General features: G+C 45.2%; 1 protein-coding gene across 7 annotated transcripts in view; it reads left to right on the top strand.

Moving 5' to 3' along the window:
• Positions 1-17805, top strand: part of baiap2b (BAR/IMD domain containing adaptor protein 2b) — a 53923-nt gene that overhangs the window by 8873 nt on the left and 27245 nt on the right. For 5 of the 7 annotated variants that reach the window (XM_035146742.2, XM_035146743.2, XM_035146747.2 and 2 more), the window contains exons 2-3: positions 6717-6792; positions 10671-10757. In XM_035146742.2, the coding sequence (XP_035002633.1) occupies positions 6717-6792; positions 10671-10757 (163 nt within the window). The remainder of the gene's footprint in view (positions 1-6716; positions 6793-10670; positions 10758-17805) is intronic. The other 2 variants (XM_035146745.2, XM_035146744.2) reach the window with 1 other exon arrangement.

Below are 17805 nucleotides of genomic sequence, written 5' to 3'. Positions count from 1 at the left end.
CACACACACACACACACACGGTTAAACCTGATGACAAGGGGTCACCTTCACTTGTGAGCAGCAGCCAAACACACCTCAGCACTGCGCAGGACCTCAGCGTTTCCATGGCTACCACCTAGAGTAAATGACCTTTCACGTGTGTGTGTGTGTGTGTGTGCTCGTTAGGACCTTTCCCAGCATTACCACTGACCCTGTGGGGACCAGTGGACCACATGGAGACCAAAGCTCGATGCTACTGAGGCAGAACTTCCTTTCTGAGGTCCTGGTTAGGGTTCGGGGTCAGATGTGAGTTGTGGTGAGGTTAGTAGGACAGGGTTAGGGGGTTAGGGTAAGACATGAATCGGTCATGGTCAAGTTTAGAGACGAGGTTTATCTGTCCACAATGAATGGAAGTCAATGCAAAGTCCTAATAAGTCGTTTTTTAATCTGGTTGACCTTCACATCCCAGCCACAGATCACACACGTCTGCAGTAAAAGGCTGAACTTCAGTTATCGACTCTCAAAGTGTTGACTCTGTGGTGATTACTCTCCAGAGACTGTTCATTCTCTTCATGTGATACTGTGAAGTGTGTGTGTGTGTGTGTGTGTGTGTGTGTGTGTGTGTGTGTGTGTGTAACCCTTTAAGGTCATTCTTTGAAATGAACATAATACCGTTACAGCCAGTTGTTTCCCAACCAGTCCAGAGGAGTTTTTCAGTCTCCATTTTATTCTGTGAATACTGACTGTAGAAATATGAATCGATTGCTTGAGGCCACATTTTCTGTCTCCACCTGATCTGTCCCTGCCCCCTGGATTGTCAGGTCCCTAGCTGGTTAATCTGTTTGGCATCGAGCGGCGCAGCGGGGTCTAATGGTGCCACATGGCCGGCTCAGCTTTACTCTAATTTACGCCCCAACATGATATGAACCTGCTGCTGTTTATGTGGGCTGTGACTCACCCTTCACACTCATCTCCTGCCGCCAACTGAGAGACACACACACACCACACACCACACACCACACACACACACCACACACCACACACACGCACACACACACGGTCTGCCTCCTCTACAGCATTGTGGCAGAGCCAGCTAGGTCACTATGTTCTTAATGCTGCTTGTTATCTTACCTTTGTTCTCTCACTTGTTAAACTGTGAGTGTACTTATCTGTGTGGGAAGTAACTACAGGGTAATGCATGAACTCAAGTGGAAACATTACACCAAGGAGACGACGCATTGTTCTGCTATTTAACATATTGTACTTCTTACGCTACATTTACCTGAATGCTGGTTCATTTTCAGACCGTCACCTGATGTCTTCCTCCTTTCTGACGTCTGAATACACCTCTAGCTTTCATTATCACTTACAGAGGAACGTGTGTGTGCATCCTCCGGTTCCATTATTAATAGCTTGTATAAGCACTGGCTCTGTTCCACATCACTCATCTGTCCTGGGACACGGGTCCATCTGCAGCCATGTTTCTCTGATGGATGGAACTTGGTGCTGCTACGTACTCGCTCTCCTCTCGTTAGCCTCTTGTTGTGGCCGCGGTGGTCGAGTAAAACGTTATAACTCCATAAACACACCTGTCCAAGTCTCTACCAAGATTAACTGTATTATATTAACTTCTAAGTGTGTCTAGATTCTGCCTCCTGCTGCACTAGTATCTAACTCAAACACCAACAATTCCAGCTCAATTTGGAGATTGAAAAAAATGACAATATAATTCCCTCTGCCAATAGGTAGGAATAAAGGCCTCTATCTATGGAGGATAAAACTGATGAAATGCTTTGTCTTATAAAAACACAAACTGTACAGATGAATGAATTCTGAAAAACAAGCACAGGCCCTCATCTCTCCTGCAGAAACTGATGCTACATGGCAGCCAGTAGTGTCTGCCAGCACAGTGCACAGCTACACACAGAGGAACACACATGAGCAGTAACTGACTCCAACAGAATTATGTTCCAGAGTTATGTTTATAATCACACACACACACACACACACTTGTGCACAGTTTCATACACTGACGCTTCCAGGACCAACATCTGCTTCTGGGACCAGCGAGACACTGAGAAGCTTTTCTTATCCTTGTGTGGATGAATATCTCAGATGCTGTCCAGAGCAGCGAGGTGTCAGTGGGAGATGCTGGACTGTGCTTCCACTCCTGTGTGAGACGCCAGGTGGATATTCATGTGCTTCCAACCCCCCACACACACATTACCTGGAAGGCTCAGTGAGACTGGCTGCTCAGGTTTTATTGTAGAGCTAAAAATATAAATGTTACTGTTTGGTCAGTGAAGTGTCAGTCAGGTGGTGCAGTGGGAAGCACAGTACAGCAGGAAGGTTCCCATGTTCGAGTTTGCATGTTCTACCTGAGTCTGTGTGGGTTTCCTCCGGCTTCCTCCCACAGTCCAAACACACGTTAATTGGAATTAGACTAATTGGAGTCTTCAAATTGTCCGTAGGTGTGAACAACTCGTCAGGGTTGAAATCATCAAACAAACAAAATACGAGGAGAAACTCTTCCTACTTGTAAATACCTCACATATCACTGCAGATGCATTTAAACTGTCTTGTCTCACAGAAGTAGATCCTAGTTGTTTGTATAATATTTCTATCTTCCCTGAGATCAGTGATAAGCTTCATGGTCGATCTCACATGATTCAGTGAGTATCTCCATCTGTTCCTGTCTGAGAGCAAAGACGTAAACAAACGTTTGACACTGAACGTGTGTGATAAGTTGATAGAAGCAGTGAATCGTCTGTGGATAGAGAATCAAACTGAGATCAGTTGTTTCTATCATCGTTTCAATCTGAATGACTGTGTCCACACAGCAGAAGATAACGAACAGCTGGTTATTCTGCTGGTATTTGGCTTTCAGATAGAATTCAGTGGTGTTTGTCTCAGATGAAGCACGTTCATAAAAAGCCTTTTCACAACACGGCAACGTGACGAGACAATCCGTGCATTGTAATCGAGTGCTGGCACTTAATTGGTGAAGGTGATTAGCGAGTCAATTAAAACCCATGACCGAGGCACACGGGCAAAGTGAGACAAAGACGCCTGTGCTCGGTAATCCCCCTCATTTCCCGTGCACTCGCTCAAATATGGTCTTTCATTCAGTGGAATGCTAATCAGCCTCCGTCCCTGTAGCCGGAGGAACGAGCTCAACTGATTGAGTGCGGATTAAGACAGGACCAAGTTAATGATCCTATTAAACTATTCCCTAAACCGTGTTGGCGTAGTGACGAAGGAGAAACTCAGGAATTAGTTCAACATCTGCATGATTGACACGTGAAGTTTGTCTACACTAAAGTTTGTTTAAACTGTAAAATATCGAACCTTAAAAACATTTCTTCATCCTAAGGGTTTGATTACATCTTAGAAATCATTGCTAATATCGTTATCACAGTGTTTCCCTGATTGTATTCAATGTGTGGTGGTAGTAGGTAAATAAGAAGTTCTCACATGAGAAACTGGATTAATGCCACTTGTGAAACTTTGAGGAAACAATGAGTCCTGACTGTCCGCGTGGACGGTAACAACTTTATGGACGATAGTGTGAGGGAATGAGGCAAATGGCACCGCAGCCGCTCCACAAGGCAACTTATATTATTATGAGAGGTGCAAATTCTTTTTTGGTTCATTATGAAACTGTGGCTGGACAAATTAGAACCCGGCAGATATCCACAGTCTAGATAATTAATGGGAAACACTGGGTTTCAGAAAAGTTGACCTCCCTAATATCGGTATCAGCGTTGGGTTTTATTTATCACATCATGTCCGACTCGTTTTGGTGAGGTTAGAGAACGAGCGTCCAACCTCAACTGCTGCTCTTCCTCCAGCTTGTTCCAGTGTGTTTGCTCACGTCTGTGGAACAACATCGGAAACACTGAAAGTATTTCCACAGCACTCGCACCACCTCAGTGGAGGAATGCGATACATGAGGCTGGACCTGTACGACAGAGATTACATAACCACACCTCACTGGCGTGGAAACACTCACTAGCACATGTACACACCTCGTCCCAGAGTCTTCGCCCAGTCCTCTGTTTATTTAGACATGAGACACTTCTTCTATTTTGATTCTTTTGTTGATGGTTCCTCTCCTGCTGCCAAGCGGTGGAGCAGCCGTGACGACTGCTGCCGCTGCTGGAGCGTTTCCACCGACTGGGTTTGTTCAGCAGCCGACAGCTTACGTAACAGAAAATGCACCCAGAGATGGAAGAGAGGGGCGAGAGGGAACCGGGGTATAAATAGGTCTGTTTGTCCCAGAATGCACAAAGAAACGCTGCTTCTTTTCATGTGTGTCTGTGTGTGTCTGTGTGTGTCTGTGTGCTGATTGTGACACCAGACTTTGTGTCAATACAGCAATGCAAGAGAAATCTTCCCATAAATCCACAGCAGGGCGCTTTTGATTAATAATACAAACAGTTTTCAATCTAGAAATGACCTCAAATCAACTTCAGCCCGAAATAAATCTGGTCTGATGTGTTTATTATCAGTTTTAACTCATGTTCCACTCTGCTTCCTGACCCAAGCACCTTTTAGAGCTCTCCCCTCGCCGGGCACTCAGCCCTGTTTCATCCCGTCCTACTTTTGTACTTTTCTGAAGTCATGGCGAAGTTTGTGTACCAAGGTGGCAGTTGTGCGTCAGCCGGCAGCCATTAGCAGGCCCTCCTCGTAGCGGGCGGTCACGAAACGATGTGTCTGCCACTCCCAGATATAACCTCTTCTCCTTCTGCCTCATCCTTCCGTTCTCTCCATCCCTCTGTGTGTTCGTCCAGCTGTAACCTTTTTAAACTTAAAGACACAAGTTTCCCTCTCGTTCTGAAGAAAGTCACAGCTCGTCTTCTCAAACGTGTGGTTCTAGACGCCCGAGCGACTCCAACACGCGTTGCTGCACTAGTCAGTTACATTAACTATTTAACTAATTCATTATTGTTTCTCCCTCTGGCATATAGGTTCACTTAATTAAGGCAAAAATGTTGGTGTTCTTGGTTTATGATGTTATTACTGTTTCCAGGGGTCTTTATTTAAAAGACATATTTATTTAAAAGACATATTTGTCCCATCGACCCAAGCACCATTCCTCTTTTGTGCAGCAGTTGCAGGAAACTAACTAGAAGTGGATTGTGAAACACTAATAATTTGGATTTGCTGTTCCCTTAAAGGTCAGCGCTGCTAAGAGCGCTTACTGTTCACCAAAGAACAAGGTTTGTGGTGATTTCCTTCAAGCAAATCCACTTATCACAGGGATTTCACCATTTTAAGTCCTAGTTTCAGCAGGTTGTCATTAGTATTTAAAAGCTGCTTAGTTGTTGCACTGTTAAATCTCTGCTGTTGAGTCTTTTCTTGGATCCCCCCCTGTCTCCCACTCATCCCTTCACCTTTCTGTCTGATTCCATCATCTGAAACATCCAGTCGTTTCAAAGATGGGAAAGAAAGTCGGGGAGAAGTGCTGCGTTTTAAATTGCCGGCTTTTTGCTGAAGATGCAGCAGAAATGAAAGAGCAGCTTGGACTGAGGGGGAGGCTGAGTCAGTGCAGAGACGGACACGACAGTAAAACTCATTATACGTTTCTCCACTTGTTACCGAGGACTCCTCTGCTTGTTGTGTGTTTCTGGATGTGGACACACTCCACTGCCTCTGCTCGCTGGGACAACTGTCACAAAGGACGCTGGTTGGAACTTATTGCATTAATTGTGTGTGTGTGTGTGTGTGTGTGTGTGTTACGTATCAGGGTCATACAGACTCTTATCTCCATCATATTCAACCATGTGGATATTTTTATGTTTCAACCTTGTCAGTTTCTTTGTTGGTTGGTTTGTAAACAACATGATGGTGGAATGATGCATTATGGGTATGAGTCAGAGAAGAAACCAGATGGGTGCAGATCTGGATCCAGGACTTTTAAAATCATTTTCTGCTCTTTTGTCACTCATGACACTGCTCTTTTTTGTTTTTTTTTGACATTTTCACAGATTTTCCAGGAAATAATTCATGGATCTAGATGAAAAAACTTGGGCACATGTAGGAAACTCTCTATGGTGTGTGAGAGTTGGTGTTACTTGATTGATTTTAAGGGGATTATTGGGCCTTGGCAGATTTATGCTGTACTGCCATCCCAGTGGGTTTTATTTGTTATAATTTGAGATGCGTGTACATCTCTCAGATTTGATGACGCTTTAGATGCCACCGGAGATAAGTGAGAACATGTTTTATCTATAGTTTACTGGTGACCTGACCCTTTAAAAAAAAAAGCAATTAGCAGAAACAGTGTGTCAGAGTCGGGTGAATGTTGGGATGGAAGGAAACAGTTCAGGTCTGCTGCTGAGCCGAGGGAGGCAGCAGCCAAAACCAGGTTTTATTTTAATGGAGACAGCAGGGGAGGTGAGAGGAAACAGTTTACACACACACACACACACACACACACACACACACATGTTCTCTCTCTCTCTTTCTTTCTTTACGTCTTCTTTTCATCTCAGTTTTTGTCCATGTTTCATCCTCCCTGTTTTCACCGTGAGCTCGAAACGCTGCACTCCTCTTCCTCCTTGTTGGCTCAGCCGGCTGTGGTGTGTGTGGTGTGTGTGGTGTGTGTGGTGTGTGTGTGTGTGTTCATGCCCTAGTAAAGAGTGGTGGTCTGTCACTGTAGCTCATTTCAGTGCTTCTACAGAGTCTCTCCTGCCTCTTCACCAACCTAACGTGCTGTGTTTCTGTCTTTGCAGTCCATCATGGAGCAGTTCAACCCCTGCTTGAGGAACTTCATAGCCATGGGGAAAAGCTACGAGAAGGCGCTCACCAGTGAGTACACCGACCCTCTCTTGTTCTCTCTTTCTGTCCCTCGTCCTTTGTCCTGTGTCCTTTCTTCTGTGTCCAGTAGTTCAGGCAGAGGAGCAAATGACCCACCACCTCCTCTGCTGCTGCTTTTACATCCTCTCGATTTGTAATAACGACACAGATAATCAGAATTTTGCTAGTTTTGTGGACGTCTCCATCGAGTCCTTACTCCTTTAAAGCTTTGAACTTGAAGCTAGTAGAGACATTACTCAACAACTATTTGATGCCCAAATTTGAAGATCTTTCCAGAAGATTTGATGACACTCTTGGGTTGACGTCATCTGATTAATCCTCTGTGACGACGTCCATGTCCACATGTCTTCCTCCCTGTTCTCTGGCACCAGTCCATCAATCCTAAATGTCCGCCTCTACTGTGCGTCCCTTGTCCTTTTGCTTTTTTCGGCTGGCATGTAGCGCTGACATGTTTGCGGGGTCGTGCGTGCGTGTGTGTGCAAGTGAGAGAAAGACGGAGCGATTGAGATATACATGCAGCACTCGTTCAAGGTTAAAGTCAAAATCACTGGAAATGTCTTGGGGAGCAAAGTGGAGCAGAAGCCAATGAGAAGTGGAACAGGAGGAGTCTGGAGAATAGCGGCGCTTCCCGTGGGGCAGAGGAAAGGAAACGAACGGCACTGGTATCCAGGACAAGTCCCGGTAAAATATAAAAAACAGGAAGAGTTAAAGGAAAAGTCTGAGAAAGTAACATTCACCAACACGGGGACGTGAATCTGACATATACTTTTATCACAGTTTTAAAGTATCTCCTGCAGCTTAATGGTGTTTCTCTGATATTTAATGCTGATAGATTTGGCCGGGAACGCTCTCCGCGTTGCCATGTACACTTCCTCCGATAAGACGAGCCTCCGAGCACGTGCAGCTCATTTATTGATAAGAAAAGCTCTTCTTCACCCGGTTCTTACGTGTCGTGCTTCAGGGAGGATGTTATCGGGAGCAGATATCTCCAGTGATGCTGTGTGCATGTGTTGAGCACTGCTCTCTCGTGCGTGTTTGGAGTGGAAATGCAGGAAAGACTCTGCAACCTGCAAGACCAATAAAAAGAGGCCTTACTCCAGTCTGAGAGATAAGACTAAAAATAGCCCTGTGACTCCCTGAGTGGGGATTACACTTCATCAGTGCCAGAGCGGAGCAGGGCACCCAGTGAGCATCTATTGTGACTGGAAGAATGCCAGTGCATCCTCTGGAAGTGGAACTGGGGCGGCTGGTTCGCATCCCGGGGGACTGTGAAGAGATGTGATGTCACTGAGGGGAGAAGGAAGCTGATGTTTGTTCTGATTGGACCGTGTGTCTGTGGATGTGATGAGGTTCAGTGCTGCGGGGAGGGGGGGGGCAGAGAGGAGCTGAGAGGCTACATGTGTGAATGGAGAGAGCCCAGTAGGAAGTGATGTGGGAGTTTGAAGGTCAGAAGACGTCGAGTCGAGGTTAGAACTTGGTCACGTTTGGTTTAGAGAGAAATCTCGATCGCACATAACTGATGTTATGTCAATTTAAATGATTATATTTCAATCATGGGATCCACTAAAATATTTATTATCCGACAACCTGTTTCTTCATACTACTTGTTGGCTATTTTTCTAGAAACTTATTGCAGATCACAACTTCCCAAAGTGCAACGTTTTTTAAAATGCAAGATATTTAATAAAAAATGGTATAAGTTAGCAAAAAGCAGCAAATCCTCACATTTGAGATTTTGTGTATTATTTATAACGTCACTGTCAGAACAGCCATGAGATTTTAAAACTTTCAGCCCAGTTTGAGCGTTTGAAGTGTTTGGCCTACAAATCCTCAGATCCATGTTCAGGGAATGTGGAGGTTGTGGAAACTCGATGTGTAAGAACACATTCAGATCACCGGTCTCGGCTGATTTAGACCTTCTGTCTTGTTGATGTTTTATTGTCGCTGACGCTCTGTATCGGCTTCATATCACTGTTCTTATCCTGTTTGCAGCCAGACCCTCCTCCTCCTCCTGCTTCTGTCACTTTTCAGCCAGCAGACGAGCGAACGTCTCCTCGAGCTAATCCTGCCTCACCCGGCTCCTCGCTCCTCCTGCTTCAGATTTCTCTGGACATTGATTTAATGATCCGAGCTCCCCCGGCCGTCTTAGCCTCATCTCCATCGTCTCCCTCTCTCAAACCCTCATATCCCACCTAGGCTTAACTCGGGCTTAAACAAGCCAGGGAAGGCTCCTCTCTCCGTCTTATATTAAAGATGGTTGCATATAAAGATCTTTCAGGTCAGAAGTCAATCTCAAACGGTCTTTCTTCAAAATTGCATTTCTTCAATATCTTTACAAAGGGGAGAGACGGCGTCTTCTTTCAGAACCATAACTTGCATCGTAGCCGGTTTTCTTCAGTGTTTCTTTGGGCGTCACGGTAACAAAAACAACTTTACGAACTTGAACTCAGAATAGATTCCCATAGTTTCCATGTGCAGATATAAATACTATATTCTTAGTTCTCTGGCAGTTCAATGCACAAACACCCGTCAACATCAGCTGCCCTGTAATAAACCCTCATCCATCTCCTGACGGGACAAGTGTCCTCTGTCATCATGGCGTCAGTCTCTGTGTAGCTGACCTCTGACCTGCTTGAACCCACCTGTGCTGCTGCTTGGGGTCGTCTTGTCTCAGTGTCTGAAGCCTGAGTCTCAGCCGGTGTCTCATTTGTCTGTGTGACGATGCTCCTCACAGAAATATGGATGGAATACAGTATTTGAATTGCAGAGTGCTTTAACGTAAAGGCTGTGGAAGGTGTCAGACGTACAAAGATTCAGATCATGTCAATGCATAGAGATATTTAGCCATGGAAACAGTTTAGTGTAAAATCTCACTTTTCTTAATACTTATTATTCCCAGTACTGAATCCACATCTGTTCATATCAGACCTGCTGTTAGTTGCTCCAAATACTGGGGATCCTGATCAGAACTATAAGGTGGATCAGCTTGACATATTTATAATAATAATAACATGAGAGATGAGCTGGAAACTTTCAACTGTAACTGATAATAGCAAAAAGCCAGATCATTGATCGTGAGTTCTCATGACTGTGCATTGACGGTGTTGAAGTCCACTTGAATGGGACCATGTTCAGATAGAAGAATTCAGACCCCTCATTAATTCAGATGTGCTGTCTAACGGATCTTTGACTTCCTGGTCCGTGTTTCACTGTCTCGCACTCAGGCAGCCTCTTGTTTTAAAGATATGTCGGTGACGACCCGTCACAGAGTCGGGCTTCTTTCTCCAGCGCTCTCCCAGAGAGCGTGGCCTTCAGGGAAGATACTCATAGATTTAATGTTAATGGTATAATTCACAGCTGCTGACATTACTCATCTTGACAGGTGATGGTGTGGCAGCTGGAAACTCGACTCTTTTGTACATTGCTATTTTGAATAAAATAAAAAGAGGCTATTAGGTTCAGATAAAAAGAAATTCTACATTTTTTTACCAAACTAGAATCCGAGCCGACATGGAAGAGGCTTCAGGAAACAGTTCTTATGAAGCCAGAAGTTTGGAGGTGGATTTAACACTTGGATGTATGGGCAAGTAGGAAAAGGTTTCTCTGTCATTCGGGTGATTCATTGTGAAAAGGTTGTGTCCTCGTTAACTCTTGTTGCTTGAGACTAGTCTCCATAGTTTTCTCTGTTTCCTTGTAGTTGCCTCCATAGAGCTTTTTCTTTTCCTGCCTGGTTTCCATTTCCGCCTGTGGCTCTTTATTTCCCATGCCCAACCTTACCTCTCTGGGGGGCTGTCGGGGAGGGGAGCTGAAGAAGACGTAATTTCAACTCCGCACCCTTGATCTGATGCCCAATGCTTCCATGTTTCCAGGTGTCACATATGCTGCAAAGGGCTACTTCGACGCTCTGGTGCGGATGGGCGAGATGGCCAGCGAAAGTCAAGGCTCTAAGGATCTTGGTGAGTCCTTGTAGTGGCTGTAGCGCCCCTGGTGGGGTGGGGGGGTTGCACAAGCAGATGATGGATGGGACGGTTCGTGCTGTTGAGCAGAAGCAGCTGATGACCGACCTGAAACTGGACACACACACTCACACACACACACACACACACACACACACACACACACACACACACACACACACACACACACACACACACACACACACACACACACACACACACACACATAAACCTTTTACCTACAGTTATTCATTTAAATCTTAAACAGATGATTAGTCTTTATTTTGCTGCACTTGGAGATTATTTGATGTATTATTACCTCTAATTAATTTTGTCAGACACGTTATGATCTATGAATTATATTCTTCACAGCTTCCCCCTTTTTGTTCATTTCTTATGTCCCTTATATAAATGAAAAATAAAAGCTCTCCTCTTGTTTTATATTTCACCACGATGGTCTAGTCATAGTAAATCCTCTATATATTTACTCTGTTAATTAAAAACCTTCTCATTTAAATGCAGTTGTCAGCAGGATGTGATGTAATGTAGTTTCCCAGCTCGCTCAGCCTCACACAGCGTGTCGTCTGGTTTCAGTTGGATCAGCTCTGGTTCTGCTCGACGTAGACTAGAACCTCTTAGTGGTAATTTGCCTGGGCTGAGAACCGATGGCCCGTTTCCAGCAGGTACACAGGTGAGAACAGCTGTTTGCAGCAGGACAAACCGACTTGTTGTCGCGCTCTGTGCAAAGTTGCGTCACAGTTGCAGACCCAGTCGCCCGCGGGGCAGTGTGAGGAGCCTGCGTTAGTTCTGGATCACTGCGACCTCTTCATTCCTTTACCCTGATGCGAGTTAAGATAGCAGGCAGGGACTGAAAGAGCGGAGGGGGGGAGTGATGGAGGGAGCGGGGAAAACCGTGGATCAGAGGAGGATATAAAAGCTGCATCCATTATTAATGGAGAGACCTTTTCTGGTGCTCCCCCACACTTCTTCACGAGCGTCATCATTTTACTGTCTCCTCCTGTGTCTAAGTAGAGTTTGTGTTCCACCTCTAACTTTGAATGGAGAATAGCTCATTGTCCATTCAGCTTCAGCTCCACAGTGACTTTGTTCCTACGTGGTACATCTATACTTCCTGTTATAATTATAATCCTGCACTTTTAATGAGCCTGTGAATCATTTTAAACATTCAATTATTAAAATCGACCTCTTAAGTAAAAGTCTTTGTACACCAGTGGTGTCATGCGTCTGAAAACCCGGGTTGTAAAAAGTAATTACTCCTCTGTGTTCTGCAGATGTTCAGAACTTCAAAAATCATTTCCTCCATTTCTTGGCTTCTGGAAAAATACCTCAACTTTATATTCATTACTTAACGTTATGTTTCTCTACAGTTCAGTATGTACTTGTAATTATGTAATACTTATTTTAGCTTTTAGTCAGTGTGCAAGATGTTTTGCACATCACAGTGATCATCCATCTGCACATCCCCTGCTTTCATATTATCTGTTGTGCATGACTGTGCATCCACAGTCTGTTGTCTACATGCGTGTTGGGGTCGCCTGTTTCGTGTTCCTCTTTGATTTCTCCTGCTGGCAGCCATGACTCAGCAGCCGCTCAACTCAACAGAACCTCCCTCCGCCTCCAATGAAAGAACTGGGCTGTGCAGAATGGATTGATGCCCTCTGCTCATATCAGCAGGGCTCGCAGCAGCTGGGCTCTGTGCAGAATAAAAGGGGGGGGGGATGACAATCTTATTGCCTTGCAAGTGCTTCAGCGTATTCCATTACTTGTGTTGAGCTTCACAGCCTCAGTAAATTACCTGAGAGAAATGCAAAGTGAGGGGAGAAAATGGAGGATTCTTAAATCATGACTTCAGGTTAAATCATAACTTCAGGTTGGACCCGTCGTCAGTCTGTAGGACTGAGTGTAAAACAGGCAAATGAATCCATGCGTCACAATGCGTCTCACACATGGTGTATTTATTTAAGGTGAGGATTATGTCTCTCTGGGGAACAATGACACAACTAATGAGGCGTCCTCTGAACCGAGCAGCGAAGCATCCCAGGCATCTTTTAAAGACTTCCCTACCCGTGTTAACCTTACCAGTAATAATAATGAGAATAATTAATACAGAAACTTTATCATAATCTGATTAAAAGTGCACCTGGGGATTCTCCGGATGGTTTAAAATGTATTGGTCTGAAGAGATGAAAAAAGAGGTGATAGATCTCGGGAGGTGACGATGAGAGGTCAGGGAACAAGAGTTGTGTGTTTGTTTGTGTGCAGTTGTGCATTTGCTCTGCAGCCACGTGTCTCTAACTGTGACATGGACCACAGAGTTGTGTGTGTGTGTGTGTGTGTGTTGTCAGGGATGATTATTCACCCTGGACTTTACCTCACTCTTCATAATTGATGGGTTGTAAAATCGGCCAACTTGTAATCGTTCATTTAATTGGGTTTTGCGGAGGAGGAACATTTCTGTGTGTGACGGAGCTGAATTAACATCACCGGAGTCTAAACTGCTTGTTCGCTGAGTGAGTTCTGTCAGAAAGACTCTGCACCTCAGACTGAAACCATCCTGTTGATCACAGCATTAAGCTGGAGAATCACAGCGCTGAATCAGAATCCAGAAGAACTGAGCAACATGTAAAGTTATAGATTTCTTAAAGAGGTATGTCACCGCGAGTCGTTTGTGTATAGGATACCGATGGGTCAGTTTGAAGGTCGGGGTGTATTCTGTGAAGTACAATAAGATATAGATCGATACCCTTCCCTCTGAGTCAGGAGCTCTGCCTGCAGCAGTTGAGCAAAGTAAACATAGCTGTGGAGATACGAGGATTCATGAGGTTTGGAGTTTGATTTCATTTCCTTTTTCAGCCATTATACAAAGTGTCTCATTTTATAGGCGAGAGAAAGGTATTGAAATATTGTTAATCTCGTTAAAGGCCTTTTTAAGTTGTAGCTTTCATTGATTTAAGGGTCTATGATGGGGAACGTCAGACACTTCATTAATAAGACACTGCTCTAATGAATAGTGTTCGTATCACACATCTGTAGAGTAGGTAGATGCTCAAGAATTAATTCCATCTATTAAAAGTCATTTTGTGTGTGTGACTTTACAAACAGCAGCAGAGATAAGAGAACAGTTTATTGGTAGATTTAAGGTGGACACACACACAGATCACGTGCTGTTTACTGAACAAACACACTCTCATGCCAACTCAAACTGACTAATTGATAACAAGAATAACACAACATGATTATCTTCCACATTTGTAGCCTGAGATAAACTGTCCCTCGTGTCCTCATGGAGACACAATGTGTGGACAGTGGTGTCCTTCATGAGCTGATGCCACGTGATGCCTCTGAGAGCTCGGAACAGGAAGTGAGTCCTCACTCTGTTTCATCCAGTTCATCTTAATTTACCTGATGCTCTGGGAACAAGTGCTCTGCAGCATGAGTCTGTGCAGAGACATGACTGCAGAGTGTCATCCCACTCCTCCACTCATCCTCTCCTCCTCTCCTCCTCCTCCCTCACTACGGCTCTCAGTGTCTGCGAACGCCCCCACATTAACGTGGGAGCGCAGGCAGCCCTGGGAGAACACGCCGACACTGCACACACTTCTAAAAATAGATGAAACGAAGAGCCTCGACAGGAGCCGCGCCGAAGGAGGAGAGCCGGAGAGCGATGCTCGGTGCGCAGCCCAAACATGGTGACGGTGATGTCAGCGCGGCCGAAAAGCGTCTTTCTTCCGAGGACCACATATGGAGATGGAGGAGGGGAAAGCATAGGAAGCTCCTGCAGTTCCGGTTCCCCCCCCTCCGACCAAATAAGGGCTCCACCATTCAAAAGACTGTGGGCAGGGGTGGTACTCACTCATGTCTGCTCTCTGGTACACAAACCTGCAGCACAGGCACAAAGGAACGCATCCATCTTGACTTTGTTTTATATAATCTGTGGAGGGTTTTATTATCAGCACATTCTAGATCCAAACCCGGCTCTTCTGCCTGTTACACGTTCTGTTCCCACACCTGCAGCTGCTGCTCTGCATCCCTGCACAGCTGCAGCATCCCCGCAGGTTTATATTCAAGAGGAGGAAACACCTCTAGATTCAGACATGCGACATATTCATCTTCACTCCCAAACTTATTTCTGCAGATCTAAATATTTCCTGCTTTGCGTGACCATGACAAAATAAACATAGTATCACCATTTATTTTATGCTGCGTTTTTTGGCTCTAATTTAATCTTTCTTCCATCTCGTCTCTCTCCCAGATATTCCCATTGCCAGGGGCTGAGCACGCTTAAGCATAACATCCATCTCATTAAAACAATTTAAGGTTAATTCAGACGGACAAATTTGAGGTCCGGGACACAATTACCCTTTGGATTAATGAATTCAGCAACATGATTTCGAGGCGTGTTGCCCTTCAAGGCTTCTTCCTCCACGTTACAAACGTACTGTGAGGAGATGTCTGAAATGAGGACGAGCTCCGATGCAGGCTGTGGGACCACGGACTCGACTAGTAAACAGCGGGGGAGACTAGTTCTGACACATCAAAAAGACAAGACAACTGCTCTCATCAGCAGATTTGACTGTATAGCTTCCTTTTTATAACTCGTACTCTGTGCGGAGGAGAAGTGGTTTGAATCCCCTGCAGCAGAGATGAGTTGAGAATGAAAGTAATAATGAAAACTCATAAACGGGCCGAGAGGCCACGTCCCTGATACGTGTGACTGGTACTTTGCTGAGTCACTGAGCATCTCTTAGGGAAATTCAACCGCAGTATTTGCTCGTGTTTACCCTCAGAATGTGTCTCGCTTGAAATATCACCCCCCAGTTTGGGGATAACACCCCCTGTGACCCTCTGTTTTTCTGAGCCCATAAAGGCTGAATTTCCCCAGAGCTTCAACACTAATCTGAATTCAGCCACTGTTCAGTCTGCGTAGAGAGAAACTGCAGCGAGAGCTTTTCCTTTTTACCCCCCCACCCGCCCCCCGCCCCCACGCCTTCTTATCACACCATCAGTTATTTTACTCCCACGCTCGTTATCTTACAGGGAATTATTTCTGCTCATTTCCAACCTTTAAAATGATTGACTGCAGCATTTTGAGTCACCAGTTGATGACGAGTCTTGGAGGTGTTATTGGAGTTGAGACTTAATTGAGCTACGTGACGACAAACTGGTGACGTGTTGTCAAAGCACTGGATGATGGAGTCTTTTGAATTGAGGTTTGAGGTATAAATTATAAAGGAGCTTTTATTTAACGGCAGGATTCCGGTTTATTCTTGCCTGAAGGTCGCGGGCACCGCATGTCCTTTGGAACCTGCTTCGGAACCAATCGGTTGAGCTGCCGTGAAGGGAACTTTGGCCGGGGGGTGCAGTTTGCTCCGCCTTAGGGGCTCTGGTGTATAGAGGGGAACCTGACGGGGGCAGTAGAGCGACCACTGGAGGAATGTGGGCCAGCAAGAGGTTGCCCCCTGTGGCAATCTCTCAATCTATCACATATTTTAATTTCCCTCCAGGGTCAACTTACTATTTCTTCACCAAAACCCAAGTGGCCAGGTGTGAGACGTCAGCTCTCCTTCGCCTGCTCGCACGTCATCAGAACAGCTTCGCTCCCCCGATTTAGCTCTCGCTCACTGTTTCTTCCTTTTAAGAAAGTCCTTGTTCTCGAGTCACCCCAGGAAGTGAGCGAGGCTGCAGGAAACAGAGGAAGTAATGAAGAGAGGGAAGGTGACACCAAAAGCAACTTGTTCCCGGCTCATTAGAAGCTTCCAGACGGTCTCTGGTCAAATCTAAACTCTGCTGCCAACAGAGCATCAGCGCTTCGATCGCTCTCACTCGTCCTTCATGTCTCCACCACCTGTCTCTTCACCTGACTCCAGTTCATGTTTCTGTCCCCAGTGTCACATTCTTCTGCAGTTTGAAATCAGCCGACCTGTCACCAGAGAACCACACATCTTTATTGGTGCCATTTAAAGTCTAAAAAGAAAAGGAGGAGGCGTCGTGTTAAAATTAGCTAATTAATATAATAGGGAGTTAATGTGGCTGAATAATGTGCTGGACTCCACACAATGTCCTTGAGGTGTCTCATTGTCCTCGACGTGGGGAATCAGCCAAACTGTGACTTAATGATTCTAATGTGAAGTCCGGACTCAGATCTGATCTGAGTGATGCTGCTGATCCTCCAGGCTGCACACATGCAAACATACAGACCTCCTGTCTGTGTTCGTAAAACCCAGGAGACAACAGTCAGGAAATGACGGATTGAAAAGCTGGTTTTAGGTTTTTAAAGCCTGTTTTTACCGCATTTATTTTGGCGTTCCCAGTTTTTAAATAAATGAACTGAACCTAGCGGAACTCGTCATCTCCTTGTTAGCTTACTGTTAATCTGTCGCGTGAAGCTGCTGGTGAATCCTCTTTTGTTCGTCTGAGATCCTCAGCATTTCAAATCCATCCAGAGAAAGTTCGACAGGGATGACCCATGTTGTGGATCACGCACAGAAAACAGCTTCAGTCTTTACTCGCCCATTTCTCACTGTAGGGACACAATTAAAGTCCAGAAATGATTAGTGAGATGCCAGGACCTGTATCGACCACCCTGAGACCTGTGTGTTAATCAAGACACAAAAAGACTTCAGGTTTCATCTCTCCCTCCCCTCCAGCGTGCGTCTGCTGTCTGAGATCATCAGTCTCCATTTTGTACCCGTCAGCCGCCCTGTCATGCTCGTGTGTAGACAGACGCTCGTATTGATCTTCTGTAGCCGGATTCCCTTTTTGAAAAGATTCACTCGTCAATACGTTGAAGTGACGCTCGCTCGTGACGTCGTGTGCTTACACTTGTGTCATCAGGTTGTGTGGATTTGTGCTGTTAAGATGTTTTCATCTGTTTGTGTTGAGACGTTTTCAGACATAAACTCCAGAGACTGTCCACAGAATTTGGACTTTCTCCGGAGTTTGCTCTTCACACATGAAACCACCCAGTGAGAGAATCTGCACATTCACATCAACACTGATCTGTGGAGCGTTCAGGATGTAATGTAGG

This window comes from Hippoglossus stenolepis, chromosome 21 (genome assembly GCF_022539355.2).
Source record: "Hippoglossus stenolepis isolate QCI-W04-F060 chromosome 21, HSTE1.2, whole genome shotgun sequence".
Lineage (NCBI taxonomy): Eukaryota > Metazoa > Chordata > Actinopteri > Pleuronectiformes > Pleuronectidae > Hippoglossus > Hippoglossus stenolepis.
The sequence above is the reverse complement of the archived record's forward strand: the minus strand, read 5'-3'. Positions and strand labels throughout refer to the sequence as shown.